This window comes from Mercenaria mercenaria, chromosome 4 (assembly GCF_021730395.1).
Source record: "Mercenaria mercenaria strain notata chromosome 4, MADL_Memer_1, whole genome shotgun sequence".
In the NCBI taxonomy this organism is placed as follows: Eukaryota; Metazoa; Mollusca; class Bivalvia; order Venerida; family Veneridae; genus Mercenaria; species Mercenaria mercenaria.
In genome coordinates this window covers 54,862,227-54,879,818 of record NC_069364.1, presented here as the reverse complement: position 1 = coordinate 54,879,818, position 17,592 = coordinate 54,862,227, and the positions used below count along the sequence as shown (strand labels likewise).

The 17,592-nt window shown below is 36.4% G+C and overlaps 1 protein-coding gene across 3 annotated transcripts in view; it reads left to right on the top strand.

Moving 5' to 3' along the window:
* LOC123551774 (transmembrane protein 135-like) overlaps window positions 1-17,592 on the top strand; it is a 146,677-nt gene that overhangs the window by 100,834 nt on the left and 28,251 nt on the right. For all 3 annotated transcript variants that reach the window (XM_045340968.2, XM_045340966.2, XM_045340967.2), the window contains one exon: window positions 216-262. In XM_045340968.2, coding sequence (XP_045196903.2) covers window positions 216-262 — 47 coding nt within the window. The remainder of the gene's footprint in view (window positions 1-215; window positions 263-17,592) is intronic.

The following is a 17,592-nucleotide window of genomic DNA, read 5'->3' as shown; positions in this document are numbered from 1 at the left end:
ATTTAAGATCAAACATCAAGAAAATAGCGATAGTATAATATTGGTGTTCAATGTTAACACACTGTTATATATATTTCCAGGTATTGGTGCTCAGTGTTAACACACTGTTATATATATTTCCAGGTATTGGTGTTCAGTGTTAACACACTGTTTGTATATATATTTTCAGGTTTTGGTGTTCAGTGTTAACACACTGTTTGTATATATATTTTCAGGTTTTGGTGTTCAGTGTTGCTGCAGCAGTTTACCTTTACTACTTCAAGTAAGTTGAATAAAATTACAGGTGGAATAAAATTATAAAATGGTTATGAAACAAGGAAGAAAACCCCTCAAACCTTTTTAATCAGACCTCAAAGAGCCTTGCATGTCTTTGCTAACATGGCAGAAAAGGAAACTACATCATTTCTCTCATACACTAAGTGCAGCCATTGTCCTCGTATGCCACAATAAGAAAGTTGTATACATCCGCTGTCCTCATATGACACAAGTAAGTTTTATACAGTCATTGCCCTCATATGTCACAATAAGTAAGTTATATACAACCACAGCTGTGGTATGACACTAGTCAATTTTAGATGGCCATTGTTTTCAAATTACAAAGTAATTAAGTTATATACATGACACTGTAAGTAAGTTCTAAACAACTGTTGACCTAGTAAGTTCTATACAGCCATTGATGATGCTGTAAGTAAGTTCTGTACAGCCCTTGCCCTCACATGGCACTGTAAGTAAGTTCTGTACATCCCTTGCCCTCACATGGCACTGTAAGTAAGTTCTATACAGCCGTTGCCCTCACATGACACTGTAAGTAAGATCTATACAGCCGTTACCCTCACATGGCGCTGTAAGAAAGTTATTTACAGCCATTGCCCTCACATGGCACTATAAGTAAGTTCTGTACAGCCATTGCCCCTCACATGGCACTGTAAATAAGTTCTATACAGCCATTGCCCTCACATGACACTGTAAATAAGTTATGTACAGTCATTGCCCTCACATGGCACTGTAAGTAAGTTCTGTACAGCCATTGCTCCTCACATGACACTGTAAGTTCTGTACAGCCATTGCCCTCACATGGCACTGTAAGTAAGTTTTGTACAGCCCTTGCCCTCACATGGCACTGTAAGTTTTGTACAGTCATTGCCCTCACATGGCACTGTAAGTAGGTTCTGTACAGCCATTGCCCCTCACATGTCACTGTAAGTAAGTTCTGTACAGCCATTGCCCTCACATGGCACTGTAAGTAAGTTCTGTACAGCCATTGCCCCTCACATGACACTAAGTAAGTTCTGTACAGCCTTTGCCCGCACATGGCACTGTAAGTAAGTTCTGTACAGCCATTGCCGTCACATGGCACTGTAAGTAAGTTCTATACAGCCATTGCCCCTCACATGGCACTGTAAGTAAGTTCTGTACAGCCATTGCCCTCACATGGCACTGTAAGCAAGTTCTGTACAGCCATTGCCCCTCACATGACACTGTAAGTAAGTTCTGCATGGCCATTGCCCCTCACATGGCACTGTAAATAAGTTCTATACAGTCATTGCCCAAACATGACACTGTAAGTTCTGTACAGCCATTGCCCTCACATGACACTGTAAGTAAGTTCTGTACAGCCATTGCCCTCACATGGCACTGTAAGTTCTGTACAGCCATTGCCCCTCACATGACACTGTAAGTAAGTTCTGTACAGCCATTGCCCTCACATGACATTGTAAGTAAGTTCTGTACAGCCATTGCCCCTCACATGACACTGTAAGTAAGTTCTGTGCAACCATTGCCCCTCACATGGCACTGTAAATAAGTTCTATACAGCCATTGTCCAAACATGACACTGTAAGTTCTGTACAGCCATTGCCCTCACATGGCACTGTAAGTAAGTTCTGTACAGCCATTGCCCTAACATGACACTGTAAGTTCTATACAGCCCTTGCCCTCACATGGCACTGTAAGTTTCATAGAGGCATTTTCCTCAAATGAAATAATTAAATAAATTGTTTAAAACTATTGCCTTTGTCAGTATGTAACCTTTTATTGTACTGACATTACCCTCGTATGACACAGTAGTCAGTTTTGTACAGTCATTACCGCAGTATGATACAGTAAGTATGTTTGGTACTGTTGTACCAACAAGTAAGTGTATTTTATGTGATACTTTGCAAGCAAGTTTAATATGGTAAGTGGTATAACGTGTACTATGTACATAGAAATTTTCAAACAACTTAGGTGGTTCTCAAAGCTCTCAGCTCTAGAGGCTTGAATCTGATTTACGACATAAAATACATGGTGGTTCCATTGCACAAAACTTGCATTTTAAGTACTATGATTATATTTGAGTAGTTATGTCACCCTTAATGAAAGAACCCATTAGCAGTGTTTGTCCGTTAAGTTGAACTTTTAATACTTAAACATAATTTAAAAGTGAATAACAAGTATGTGAAATATGGAAAAAAGGCATTTTCTATGATTGTCAGTTGACAATTAATACAACACCATTGAAGAAAAAAAATTGTGGGACAAACAAATAAAGCAAAACACTTCCATTTTTAATGGAAGAATTCCAGTACATCATACGTGGCGTTTGAAAATGAAACGCATCATCTTCATACCAACATTGTCAAATTTGACGCAGCTGAACAGGAATTTGCTTTTATCAAATTCCTTTTGGAAATGAAAATCGTTTAAATTATCGTAATGAGTGTAAAAGTCAAAATGTTTTCCCTGTTCAGTTTATTTAACAAGATAAACAACAAAGGAATGAAAAACGTTTATTGGTCATGTAGTCGCATTGAATACCCCACCCATAAAATGGTTGGAGGATGTTTGAATAGGCTCTGAATTGAAAAGCTATTATTTATCTCTAGTCCCACAGAGTAAATAGTAATATTACTTGATTTCAGATGATTTATTATTGTAAAATGACTTATTGAATTGTGTTCTATCAGAAGAATTTAATATTTACCAAAATAAAGTCTCCAGGACAGTAATTAAATTAAAGTTTGTTTATTAATTTGTTTAAAAAGATAAGAAAATATTAAATATTTTTACAAATTTTCTTGTTGTTGGAATATATTATTACGACCAAATGGAATTTTGTTTATCGGTTTTCTATTTTGCCTTCAAGATTAATTGCCACGTTAAATACCAGCTTTTCCTCTAGATTTGTAACCTACTAACACTGCCTCTTCAATTTGTATGGGGCCTCCCTGGCCGAGTAGTTAAGGCCGCTGACTTCATTGCCTCTAATCAATGTGGGTTCGAGCCTCACTCGGGACGTTGAATTCTTCATGTAAGGAAGCCATCCAGCTGGCTTACGGAAGGTTGGTGAATACCCAGGTGCCCGCTCGTGATGAAATAATGCATGAGGGGCACCTGGGTTCTTCCTCCACCATAAAGGCTGGAAAGTTGCTATATGACTTATAATTGTGTCAGTGCACATATGTGCAGGCTGATCATGATCTACACTGGTCGCAAAGGCAGATCGTGTCCAGCATAAGGGTAAAGGTTGCTTATAAAGTAACTATTGCATTTCCTAGTTGTCAAGCCTACAGAAACAATCAAATGAACACTTGGTTGAATTGAATTCAGATTATGGCCCTTTTTCGACTAAGAAAATTTGGTTGAAATTTTGTATGCAAGATTTTATCATTTACATTAAGTTTGTTTTAAATTGTAATGAAATAACTCAAATTACATAAGTCTTGCGAATTTATGTCCCTTGTTCAAGTATAGTTGAGCTGTTTGATGGACAATTTCCATATTTATTATTAGAGAACAAGATTTTCTCATTAAGTGTGCAGAATGGACTGAAATTGTTATATTTAAAGAGGAAGTGCAGTTAATTTTTGACATACAAGAAATATTTTATTTTTACAGAATTTTAGTCACATGAGTAGGTCAGACAGATAAAATGTTAGCAGATGTTGAATACTTGTTGAAGTCTCTAGTCACCATGGCTACACCCACCTTTTGTGTTAGTTAGTTGATAAATGTTCCCGTCAGGGTTTGTCCGTGCTGCTTTAGCTAAATCTGCATAAATAACCCGAAACAAAATGGATAAAAAAGAATGATTAATTAAAGTTTAAGTCATTATACTTACCATTTGTATTACACTGCATTCATTTTGATATGAAATTGTTGGCAAAGATTTGAATTTAAAGATTTTAGAAATTTGTTGAAAGATTTTCATCTTGATGATAAGAAGTTAATGAATTCTTCCTCACAGGGTGAACAAAAGGGGTGGTTATTTCAAAGAGAGGTTTATAGTGAATTATGGATAACTGTATGAAATAGGGGGGACAGGTAAAAAATCTCTCCTGCCTTTTGATCTATTGTGCTGTGAAATGTGGATGAAAAATGACCCCTTGACAATATTTATAAAAAATGTCACACCTGTGTGATTTGAGATCCACTGACTATAACTTGATACACCAGCTGAAGTTAGGTTGTAACTCCATTTAAATTCACAAAATCTGTATGAAGTTTGATTTAAAAAAAAAATGTGTTGCTGCTGGTAGAAATGCATAAATATTATCAATGGTTGTTTAATTACTGTTTATGCATCTATGAAATTGTTGTGGGATCACCTTTGAGCAGCAGCATCACAAAAAAGGAGTTGAGATCTTATCCAGATTGATAACCAGCTGGTTTAATTGTCCCTGTAGCTCGAGAGTTACTGCCCTCAAATCACTCAAAATTGCAAAAATTCACACTGTACACTCAGTTATTTCAGTATTTTTCTTGTAACTAATCTAAATTGATACAAAATTTGTATCTCTATAAAAAATACCTAGGCCAGGGTAGATAACAAGCCAGATCATATCAGTATGGAGTTATGGCCTTTTGATTTCATTAAAATGATGAACATTGACGTTGTCCTGTCAATAACTGGTGCTTTTCTTTGATCTCAGTCATACTCACATAGACTGTGTATCTCTGTAGAATCTAGACTGGATGTGATTACCAGCCAGTTTGGATAAGTCTGCAGAGTTACAGCCCTTGAATTAGTCAGAATGGAGACAGTTGAAGACTTTTCTGCTTAACCCTTACCCTGCTAAATTTCTATAATGAACTTGTCCATCTTTCAATTTGGACAGTACCATTAACTGTTAAAAGGGGTGCATACCAAAAAAGGTACTGACTGAATGGCGAACAGTGCAGATCTGATGATCAGATGTGCAGGCTGATCATGATCTGCACTGGTCGCGAAGGCAGAATCAATTGTGTTCAGCATGAGTAGGGTTAAGGAGAACATCTTTTCGAAAGTCAGTTGCTATGGTGGGCATATAATACTACAGTGTGACTGTTTAGTTTGTTTGTTTAGTGACTAATGTTAACTGCTGACATTACCACTGTTGTAACATGTTACATTAATTTCTAAACTGCAAAATACAACTCGTAGATTGTGATGAAGCAGTTTGTTTTACAGATGGCCCCTAGCCTTTCCAGCTTTAAAAAAAAAAAATTGTTAAATATATATGGGAAAGTTATTACGGTAATTCACTTCATCTGTAAAATATGATGTGCGATATAATCAAATGAGCCGCACCATGAGAAAACCAACATAGTGGGTTTGCGACCAGCATGGATCCAGACCAGCCTGCGCATCCGCGCAGTCTGGTCAGGCTCCATGCTGTTCGCTTTTAAAGCCTATTGGAATTGGAGAAACTATTAGCGAACAGCATGGATCCTGACCAGACTGCGCGGATGCGCAGGCTGGTCTAGATCCATGCTGGTCGCAAACCCACTATGTTGGTTTTCTCATGGCACAGCTCAAATAATTACATAATTGCACAGACAATATATTGGTGTTATATTGACAAATCAATATCTCACAGTCATGTGGCTGCTCAGTATAGTTGGCATGGCATCCACATTATATAGCCACACCATGAGAAAACAACAAGCATTCACAGATGATCCAACTTGCATCCGCGCAGTCTGGTCAGGATCCATGCTGTCGTAATAGTTTTAATTACATAGCTGAGAGTATCTACAGTATGTGCTGCTCATAAGTGCATGCATCCCATATATAAGCCAACATGAAACAACATATGCTTGCAACCAGCATGGATCCAGACACCCGCGCACCGCATGGTCAGATCCATGCGTTCTAATAGTTCTTAATACATAGGCTTGAGAACGAACGCATGGATCTGACATGAAATGGCGTGCGCAATCTGTCAAATGCACTATGTTGGTTTTCTCATGGCTTGGCTCATATTTCTGTGCAGGGAGTATTTTGTCTGGTTCAGCAGCATTTCAGTTGTTTCTAGTGATAGTGTTTGTAGACTTGATTCCAAGTCTGAACTTTTTCCCTGCAGGTAGTGGACAGCTTCTTTACATTATTCAGCGGTGTGAATAAGAAAGAGCTTGAGACATACTGGTATTGTCCTGTTGTTATTTGTTTTATGCAGCATTTTCAGTACTTGAATGTTTGCCAGTGATAGGTTTTGTGTACCCTTGATAGTGGGGATAAGAAGGGGAGCCATTTGATTTAAATCTGTCGCTATTGAACCCAATGTTACTTTGTGCAGTCCTGCAATACATTACTGTGAAGTTTTTATCAAAATTGCTTTTTTTTTTTTTTGCGACAGAGTGGTGGGTATGCAAAATACAAAGGCAAAATATCTGGGAAATTTATTTGTTTACTGTGATTAAATTTGTACATTGACACAAAATGCAAAATCGGCTCAAAAAAAAAAAAGAAAAAGAAAAAAACATAGTCTCACCAGAATTATAAAAAAAATTACAGTGGATTTATATGTAGAGGTTAGCTAGACCACGTTTGAACAATTTATTTTTTCGTTAGCACATTTTACACTTGCAGTTTATCACTTTGTTGTATAAAATTAATTCTTTGGCGGATCTTGGGGTAGTGAAATATTGATAAAGGTCATTCGTCCCAGAGGTTTTAGCAGGAAGGGATTTTTAACGTAAATCCCTTTTCTAACCCCATATGGAGTGAGTTTATGAGAAAATCGTGTTATTTTTTCAAAGTCGAGACTAAGTTGGCATGTTGAGATAGGGGATTGATTACTTAATTCCTTACAAGAGCGAAGAATGACAAAAATAGGCCAAACACGATTACGTGAACTTTGATGTAAGCTTAATGTTTTCCAAAATTGATCATTTCGATGGGAAAGTTTATCAGCAACTGAAAATTGGCGTGGAATTTAATGGTAAATATTCCTCAAGTGTGGCGAGATATGTTTTGAACGTGTCAGCGGCAAACACGTTTCCCGACTTAGCAATGTATAAACAGCAATTGAAAATGTCAAATTCGAACAAACACTGCAGTTTTCACCATGGGGAGATATGAAAAGTTTTGTTTAAGATTTTGATAAAATTTCAGTGGTTCATATTTGCTCAATACCAAGGTAGAAGCCAGAGATTAAGGTATTTTTGTATGGAATGATTGATTGATGAGAAAATTGCATTTTACCTGTCATTAGATAGAAAGGATCCAATCATGATTACAAAAATACAATATTGACCATGTTAATTTTGAAAGGATCTTAAACTTGAACTGCATTTATAAGCATAAATTTTAAATTTTTTGAAAAGTGGGACAGAAATTGCTTGATATACTTGATTAATGGTAGTAAGAAAATAAACAAGGGGAAACATTACTAAATAGCTCAAAAAATGTCGTTTTCTTATCTTCTTCTTTATAAATGAGAAAGGTGGTAAATCAGATTTTTGCTTTACTAAGCGCTTAATACAAGTTTGAATTTTGAATTGAGTAATTCCCCCTTTCTAAAGATGTTCGTGCAGGTAATTAACTTGTAAATGGATGGCTGTTGAAGACTTCACAATTTTCAAACAGATATGGCAGGAGTCTCCACAAATCCACATGTCCCCTCGTAAATATGAGTAGAAATCGACTCCAGGCGAGTAGAACTTGCTGTAGCTACTCTTCCTGCAGAACGAGTGCAACTATTGACCAAAAATACAATAAATGCTGTTAAAACAAAGTTTGCAGAAGACTGATAAATTTTGTTGTCCCAACTCTTAAGATCTGGTTCGCTCTGTTACGGTACCACATTCTGATCGCTTAGCTTAGATTATTATAGATGCCAAGTTTCTCAATTTCGCTGTACATTGTTTCTTCTTAACTATTGTCCCTATGATCACCAAAAAACATGTAATGATTGATCTTAGCAAGGGGCAGACATCTTTTGGTTTAGAGTCAGGTACTTCAAGGGTCAGGGTCATTGAGGTCAGATTTTGTAGTAGCATTGGTTTTCACTTATATCTCATAGTGTATTTCTTACTATCAGTAATCCTCTTACCCCATTTATAACTCCTACCCACACTTCTATTCCCTGACTTCAAATCACTTGCCCCTCAGCACTGAGGGTTGGAGCCTCAATCGGGGCATTGAATTCTTCATGTGAGGGAGCCATCCAACTGGCTTACATAAGGTCAGTGGTTCTGCCCGGGAGCCCGCCCATGATGAAATAATGCACTGAGGCACCTTGGGTCTTCCTCTACCACAAAGCTGGAAAGTCGCTATATGACCTATAATTGAGTCATTGCGACGTTAAACCCAACAAATCTTTTCCCACATCCTACTCCCCTACCACACCAAAAAACAATTGTAGTTATTTAGTATTTTCTAACATTTCTCACAATTTCTTTTATCTCATATGGATTTTCAGTATCCCTATCATACACACTCTCCCAACACACATTTCTACACTGCTTAGTTAACCTTCTTCCAACAAAAAAAATAATAATATATTTTTTTTCACAATTCTTACTTTAAGTTACAACGATTCTTAGATTTCTTCATAAAAATTTACATTTCTCACAGTTGCTTATATAGTTTGTCTGATAATAAAAGCTTTGTAAATGTTTTTAGAATGTCCATCCGACAGCTCTTGCTAATGCGCAATAAATTATGAAAATCTATTGCAATCAGTTTATGATTCATATTGCATGTAGGGCTTGGTGTAAAAATTAATCTAATATAGTTTTATTTTGTCAAAAATTTTAAAACCTGTTGATGTCAGAAATTAATGTTATTATTTGGAGTGATAAAATTAGCTCATTTGCATATGTCCTGGCATGATGAAGCAGTTTTTAATCAGTGTGCATTGTTGATGATTCAGAAATGGCCATCATGACTGCATAATGTATGTAAGCTAAAATTTAGCGCTATTACACTAAGTGCATTAAAGTAAACTTTTATGGAAAAGTCTGCAATATCACAAGGCTGTCCAAATTCAAGTAAATGAAATTTTATTGATCAGTCATTTTACTTTCTCCATAATCTTTTCATCTATTTGAAAATATTGCAAGTCCCCTAGATTACTGATTTTATAACCTCTTGTCAAAATTGGTGATAAATTTGTTAATAAAATATCCGCACTCTGCAAGGCCTCGTTTAATTATAAACCAGAAATCCTGTTCAAATCCTGCAGAATAAGATTTCTTGGAAAGATCGATAGTGTAAAATTTATTCAGAAATTTTGATTAAATTGCGAGTGTGTTTCCAAGCTCTTGACAGGCTCCTGACAAAGAAATGTTGTGTGAAATATGTGAATTGACAAAAAAAGAATTGAAACATTTTAGATTCTTAAACTTTACTCTTAAATTCGTTTAGGAAATCATAATTTTTAAGGCTGGGATACAAAGGTCTGTATCCCAGTTAATATTTCTGTCGGAATCATTTTTAAAAACGTGATATTTATGACGACAGTCTTTGATGTAAAAATACCAGCAAGTTCATGTTCCATCACTTCCCTCCCCGACTAATCACATTCTTATCTCAACAACAAGACAATGCCGGGGATTTTAATCCCAGTTTCCTGACTTTGCGGTCCCTATTTAGCCCTGACAATAATTCACTCACCATTTATCACCTTGGAGGAGTCATTTTTGACAAATTTATCAATAAATTAAGTTTCATTTCATTGGACAGTTAAAATGAAAAATTGGGCTTGAAATGATGGGTTGCTCTGTTTTGCTTAAGATAAGGAAAATAAATGAGCGCCTATCTTTTTAGGCCGAAAAACAGGAGAGAACATGCTTGGCAAATAAGACTTGGAGAACAAATTACTTCAAGGTGAAACAAAATAAGAGTTTGTTTACCGTTGATGGTACTTTTTTCAGTGATACTAGCATCTTGAATTTTTAATGTCATCTCTTCAATATTTTTGTGTGCCCACATCAAGATGTGCGGTACAGTTAGCATAGCCGTCATATGTCTGTACAATAGCCCCAAAATTTTGTATGTAATTGACTTTTATTACTAATTAATTCATTAGAATTGCCTTAGGTGATTGCCTTATTTGTGCAGATATACAGAAACAAAACTATTCTGGAAGGGGTTATTATTTGCAGAGTTATGGCCCTTTGTTATTAAGATAATCAGTATATTATAAATTTGTTGTTATCCCTTGTTTTATAGTGCACTCGTTTCAAAATAGATTTTTTTTACAATTGTCACAGCTGGGTTCAGTGTTGCAGCTAACAAAATTCCCATGAATGCATACAGTTACTACTGTTATAGACACTAAAGATTTTAGAACTTCTAAGCTATGTATCCCAGCAAGCTAATAGCTTTACAATTCCAATGCTTCATGTCCGAAAAAGTGTAATTTTCCAAATTCCACTTTAGATTAGTTATATGTGCTTCATTGATTGAAATTGATGAATTCCTTGTTGAAACAATAAATGAAACAACTGTTTTCTAATTACAGGTGAAAACATTGACTCCAAAAAAGATGATTTTTCGTCACTTTCACTTTGAACTGTAAGAAAAAATGGTAATTTCTTTTCATGGGCTTGTTAGTCGGTGATTGATAAATGAAGAAATATCGTCAGGAGAGAGTGTGTGCCTCTGCATTTCTATCGGGAGAATTAATTTTACAATTATCTATGCGCACCTGTTGTTTTTAACTGGATATGTAAATGGGTAGTTGGGAATTGTGATGGTACTTCCTGTCAATTATTTTTGTAGCACACAGAGTACCAGACGGAACTGGCACTAATTGATATGATTAACAGCTTAGGTTTTTCGTTCCATCAGAAATTGGAGAAATTTTTGGCACATAGTTTACCAAGAGAAAGAGAGAGTCTGAGTAGAGAAGTAGACGAAAATTCTTCATCATATTTATAATATTTTCTAAAAGTGTAACCTACAATAATGGAAACGCTATCATTGAAAACAATGCAAAACAAAATTTGAGGACAGTTTCACAAAATGCTTTAAAAGCTTTTGGCTTGTCCATGTGTAAAGTCTAGCCCTTACCATGCTGAACACGATTGATTGTGCCTGTGACCAGTAAAGATCAAGATCAGCCTGCACATGCGTGCAGTCTGATCATTATTTGTACTGTTCGACATTCAGTTAGTATCTTTTTGGTGAGCACCCCTTTTAACCGTTAATGGTACTGTCCAGATTGGAAGATGGACAAGTTCATTATAAAAATAAAGCAGGGCAAGGGCTGTAAGATCCGCTATTTGAGATAGAGGTCATAGTTTCGATTCAGTTGCTAAGGATGTGGGCGCATTTTAGAGGTCACAACTGAAAATTAACTAACAAAATAGCATTGCCTATGTCTAAGTAAAATTAAATAATTGTAAATATTGAAGTACATTTTAAATATTTAAAAAAAATTTCTCAGTGGTGTTATGTTTAATTCACAAATCTCATTAATATGAAGATATTTGATACTGGATTCCAAAGTCATCAGTTATTCATGGATTTTTTGAAGCCAATGGGAGAAAATGATTAATGAAATAATAGTTCACTATTAAATGTATATCGGACCATTAATTAAAATGTTGACGTGTGGGTACAGTTACTTGCCGGGTAATTAATGGACTGCCAAAAATAACAATACAGTGAAAAAAATAAAGTATTTATGTCCAGTATTTAATTCTTTACCTCCTTTTGATATGTCAGATTACCCAGGTGTAATATTAAATCCCTCGCTTGATTTTTGATTGCAGATATCGACTTTCCATCATGAAATTTTACACCAAAGGGAAACAACTCTGACTAACTTAAATAAAAAAAAATGAAATTGAATGCTATTACTTTTGAATAGGTTCTTTGAAAGCTTTTAGTGTATTTTAAATGTCATCAAGTCTGCTTTCAAGGAAAGACCAATGCTGGAAGTAAAAAAAATGCATGAGTAGGTGTGTATATCATCAATCAGGTTTGATTCCAGTCTGCCACCAAGCAGTTTAATTTCAATCACATAATGGTTGTATCATCACGTCTACTGATTTCCCTTTTTAGCTCACCTGAGCACGAAGTGCTCAAGGTGAGCTTTTGTGATCGCCCTGTGTCCGTCGTCCGTCCGTCGTCGTCGTCAACAATTTGACTGTTAACACTCAAGAGGTCACAATTTTGGCCCAACCTTAATGAAACTTGGTCAGAATGTTACCCTCAATAAAATCTTGGGCGAGTTCGATATTGGGTCATCTTGGGTCAAAAACTAGGTCACCAGGTCAAATCAAAGTAAAAGCTTGTTAACACTAGAGGTCACAATTTTGGTCCAATCTTAATGAAACTTGGTCAGAATGTTACTCTCAATAAAGTCTTGGACAAGTTCGATATTGGGTCACCTGGGTTCAAAAACTAGGTCACTAGGTCAAATCTAAGGAAAAGCTTGTTAACACTCTAGAGGCCACATTTATCACTGTATCTTCATGAAACTTGGTCAGAATGTTAATCTTGATGATCTCTAGGTCAGATTCGAATCTGGGTCATGTGGGGTCAAAAACTAGGTCACCAGGTCAAATCAAAGGAAAAGCTTGTTAACACTCTAGACGCCACATTTGTGACCGAATCTTCATCAAACTCAGTCAGAATGTTAATCTTGATGATCTTTAGGTCAGATTCAAATCTGGGTCATGTTGGGTCAAAAACTAGGTCATCAGGTCAAATCAAAGGAAAAGCTAGTTAACTCTCTAGAGGCCACATTTATGACCATATCTTAATGAAACATGGTCAGAATGTTAATCTTGATGATCTTTAGGCCAAGTTTTAATCTGGGTCACATGGGGTCAAAAACTAGGTCACCAGGTCAAATCAAAAGAAAGCAACTTAACACACTAGAGGCCACATTCATAGCCATATCTTAATGAAACTTGGTCAGTATGTTAATCTTGATGATCTTTAGGTCAAGTTCGAATATAGATCAAGTGGAGTTAGAAACTAGGTCACCAGGTCAAATCAAAGGTAAAGCTTGTTAACACTCTATAGGCCACATTTATGACTATATCTAAATGAAACTTGGTCAGAATGTTAACCTTGATGATCTTTAGGTCAGATTTGAATCTGGGTCATGTAGGGTTAAAAACTAGGTCACCAGGTCAAATCAAAGGAAAAGCTAGTTAACACTATAGAGGCCACATTTATGAGCATGTTATAATGAAACTTGGTCAAAGTGTTAATATTGAAGATCTTCAGCTTATGTTTCAATCTGGGTCATGTGGGGTCAAAAACTAGGTCACCAGGTCAAATCAAAGGTAAAGCTTGTTAACAATCTAGAGGTCAAATTTATTACTGTATCTTCCTGAAACTTGGTCAGAATGTTAATCTTGATGATCTTTAGGCCAAATTGGAATCTGGGTCATGTGGATCAAAAACTAGGTCACCAGGTCAAATCAAAGGAAAAGCTAGTGAACAATCTAGAGACCACATTTATGACCGTATCTTTATGAAACTTGGTCAAAATGTTAATCTTAATGATCTTTAGGTTAAGTTCCAATCTGGGTCAGGTGGGATCAAAAACTAGGTCACCAGGTCAAATCAAAAGTAAAGCTTGTTAACAATCTAGAAGCCACATTTATGACTGAATATCCATGAAACTTAGTCAGACTGTTATCTTGATGATCTTTAGGTCAGTTTGGAATCTGGGTCATGTGGGGGTCAAAAACTACGTCACTAGGTCAAATTAAAGGAAAAAGTAGTTTACACTCTAGAGGCCACATTTATGACCTTATCTTAATGAAACTTGGTCAGAATGTTAATCTTGATGATCTTTAGGTCAGTAAGTCAGGTGAGCGATACAGGGCCTTAATGGCCCTCTTGTTTCCTGTCAGTACCTGCTGATCTTTCTTTTTCCTGTCATTACCTATTGATCTCTCTTTTTCTGTCTTACCTGCTGATCTCCCTTTTTCCAGTCATTACCTGCTGATCTCTCTTTTCCTGTCATTTTCTGCTGATCTCTCTTTTTCCAGTCATAACCTGCTGATCTCTCTTTCCCTTTCATTACCTGCTGATCTCCCTTTTTCCAGTCATTACCTGCTGATCTCTCTTTTTCCAGTCATTGCCTGCTAATCTCTCCTTTTCCTGTCATTACCTACTGCACTCTCTTTTCCTGTCATTACTTGCTGATCTCCCACTTTTCCTGTCATTACCTGCTGATCTCTCTTTTCCTGTGATTGTTTGCTAATCTCTGTTTTTCCAGTCATTACCTGCTAATCTCTCTTTTCCTGTCATTACCTGCTGATCCCTCTTTTCCTGTCATTACCTGCTGATCTCTCTTTTTCCAGTCATTACCTGCTGATCTCTCTTTTTCCTGTCATTACCTGCTAATCTCTCTTTTCCCAGTGATTGTTTGCTAATCTCTCTTTTTCCAGTCATTACCTGCTAATCTCTCTTTTCCTGTCATTACCTGCTGATCCCTCTTTCCTGTCATTACCTGCTGATCTCTCTTTTTCCAGTCATTACCTGCTGATCTCTCTTTTCCTGTCATTACCTGCTGATCTCTTTTCCTGTCATTACCTGCTGACTAGTGATCTCTCTTTTTCCTGTCTTTATCTGCTGATCTCCCTTTTCCTGGCTAATCTCTCTTTTTCCAGTCATTTCTTGCTGATCTCTCTTTTTCCTGTGATTACATGCTGATCTTTCTTTTTCTAGTCATCACATGCTGATCTCTCTTCTTCCAGTGATTACATGCTGATATCTCTTATTCCTGTCCTCTTCTTCCCGTCATTATGTGCTTAACTCTCTTTTCCTGTCTTGTAACCTGCTGATCTCTCCATGTTGTGTCATTACTTTTTTCTGTCATTATGTGTTGAATTCTTTTTTTCCTAGCTTATACCTGCAGGTCTCTCATTTTAATATCATTACCTGTGAATAGACTAGCTCCTAGACTATGATATATCTTTTTACATTTTATTGAATGTAGTGAACTGAGCCAGTCCATATCCTATGTCCAATATCATAATAATTTCAACATCAGTCCTGTGTGAAAATCTCTAAAATAGACTGGCTTTTGTCTCTATGAAATTGAATTTGTCAAAAAAGGGAAAAATATAGAAATATAGTTATTATCAGTCTAGTGGCTAGTCTACCTGCTGAAGAAAGATTTAAGTAATACTGTGAAATCATGTAATTTTGTTGGCATAATTTTAGTCAAAACTGATACCACATGCAGGCATAAATGCATGAATTTCAAAGAATAAAGATGAAATAAAAGGAATACTGTGAAATCATTAAATCGTGGGGGACTACTTTTCGTGGATTTTGTGGTTGAGTCAATCCACTAAATTTAATCCCAACGAACAAGTAACATTCCCATTCACTTTATGTTCAAAAGTTGAAATCCACGAATTCACATCCCCACAAAATTGCTGTTTTGACCAGAACTACGAAATTTCATGCCCACGAAATTAAATGATTTCACAGTACTCAGTTCATTGAGATTTAATTCTGTAGATTGACGCAAAAAACGAAATCCATTAAATTTAGTCCCCCACAAACATAAGTAAGTTCACAGTAGTATATTCAATCTGTAAGACTTGGAAGAAACAAAATTTCTTTGGAGGAGGGTAATCTACTCATTTGGCATGCAGGAACAGTTATGGAACATCAATTTGAGCCACGCCATGAGAAAACCAACATAGTGGGTTTGCGACCAGCATGGATGCAGACCAGCCTGCGCATCCGCGCAGTCTGGTCAGGATCCATGCTGTTCGCTTTCAAAGACTATTGCAATTATAGTAACCGTTAGCGAACAGCATGGATCCTGACCAGACTGCGCTGGTCGCTGGTCGCAAACCCACTATGTTGGTTTTCCCAAGGCACGGCTCATTTCATCTGGCTGTCAAAGAGTGATAAAACCGATTGTTCTGTGGGCGAGAATCTAGTCAACCCATTCTGAGTTTAGTTTTGGAGAAAGAAAAACCCACTTATCTGGCAATTTCGATGATTATTGACCATGAATACTGGTTAGAATTCTACACAGATCTAAAAATGAACTTATTAAAGCACATACCCATCTTCAGTGCAATAATATATACATTACACACTTGAAATATCTCCCACAAAACAAAATAAAACACCCTCTTTAACTTAATACCAACCAGAACCATTCTGAGTAATGTATTTTGTAACAGAAACATCCAGTCTTAATTTTTTGACACGGTGGAATATACTGCCAGATGAGGGAATAGTAGATAGTCATCACATTTTTCATGCATTTATCGCATTTTTCCATCTCCTCCCATCAGTGTCAAAATAATTCTTCTGCGAAGATTTCATTGCCGATGTTTGTGCTGACTTTGACACTTATCGGCGACTGCTCTTGAAGGAAAATCTCTAGAAATCTCTGAAATGCGGGGCCTGGTTTTTGTTCCACACGAAAACTATCACTCGGCAGATATTTCACAGGAGCGGAATCACTAAAAGTCTGAACTCGTTTTGATAAATTTTTAGTTTTTGTCAAATTTATCACTGCCAACGGACAGCTATTTCCCCATTTGTTTGAAATGGTTTTTGGTATTTTCTTCATCTTCACCACAAAAACTGTCGACTAGCTGATCACGAAACGAGATATGTTGAAAGATGTAGCCGAAGTTATGTGTCTGAATACCTGACAGTTTTGTTATATATATATCCTAGGAAGAAACTTTGAGGCAGTAAGCTGTCCTAATTAATTATATTGTTTTTATGGTACTTGTGCAGTTTTGGAATTCAAACTTTGGAAATACAGGTATGATATTATAAGGTATCAGTAGAATAAATAAGAGTAAAATCTGAATCCTGATTATTCCTTATTAAGGTAGTGCAATGACAATTGATAATTTAATCTGTTCAATGTTGTAGTCTGTGTGTGCAGTGTCAGCTTTCCTGAATTGTACAGAATGCCAAGTGCTTTATCTACATTTACCTGCGAAGAATGTCAAAAAAACATACCGCATGGAAATTTCTACATGGCTCCTGAGTGATCAGCATGACATGATGATGTGTCATGTGCAAGAACTATAACTCTAGCCTTCTTCCTTTTTTAGGTATCTCCATTTTTTAAATGTTTTTGTAAAGGGCGTAACTCTAAAACTACTGTAGGTAAGGTATGCAAATTACACAAAATAATAGAGGGCATTTAGAGGAAGTGCACTTATACTTGGACTGTAATCTGTTTGTCTTACTTTTTGAATTATCTCCCTTCATTGAATGTGCATCCCAATTTCATGTCAGGTCTGTAACTTTGACGTTCACAGATGGATTTTGCCAAACATTTATGCAGATATTATATTAATTATCATGCAGTTACCACTCCCATTTAAATTAAAGCAGTATGGAGGCAGGCACTTTTTCAGAAGTATATATAACGGTTTCTC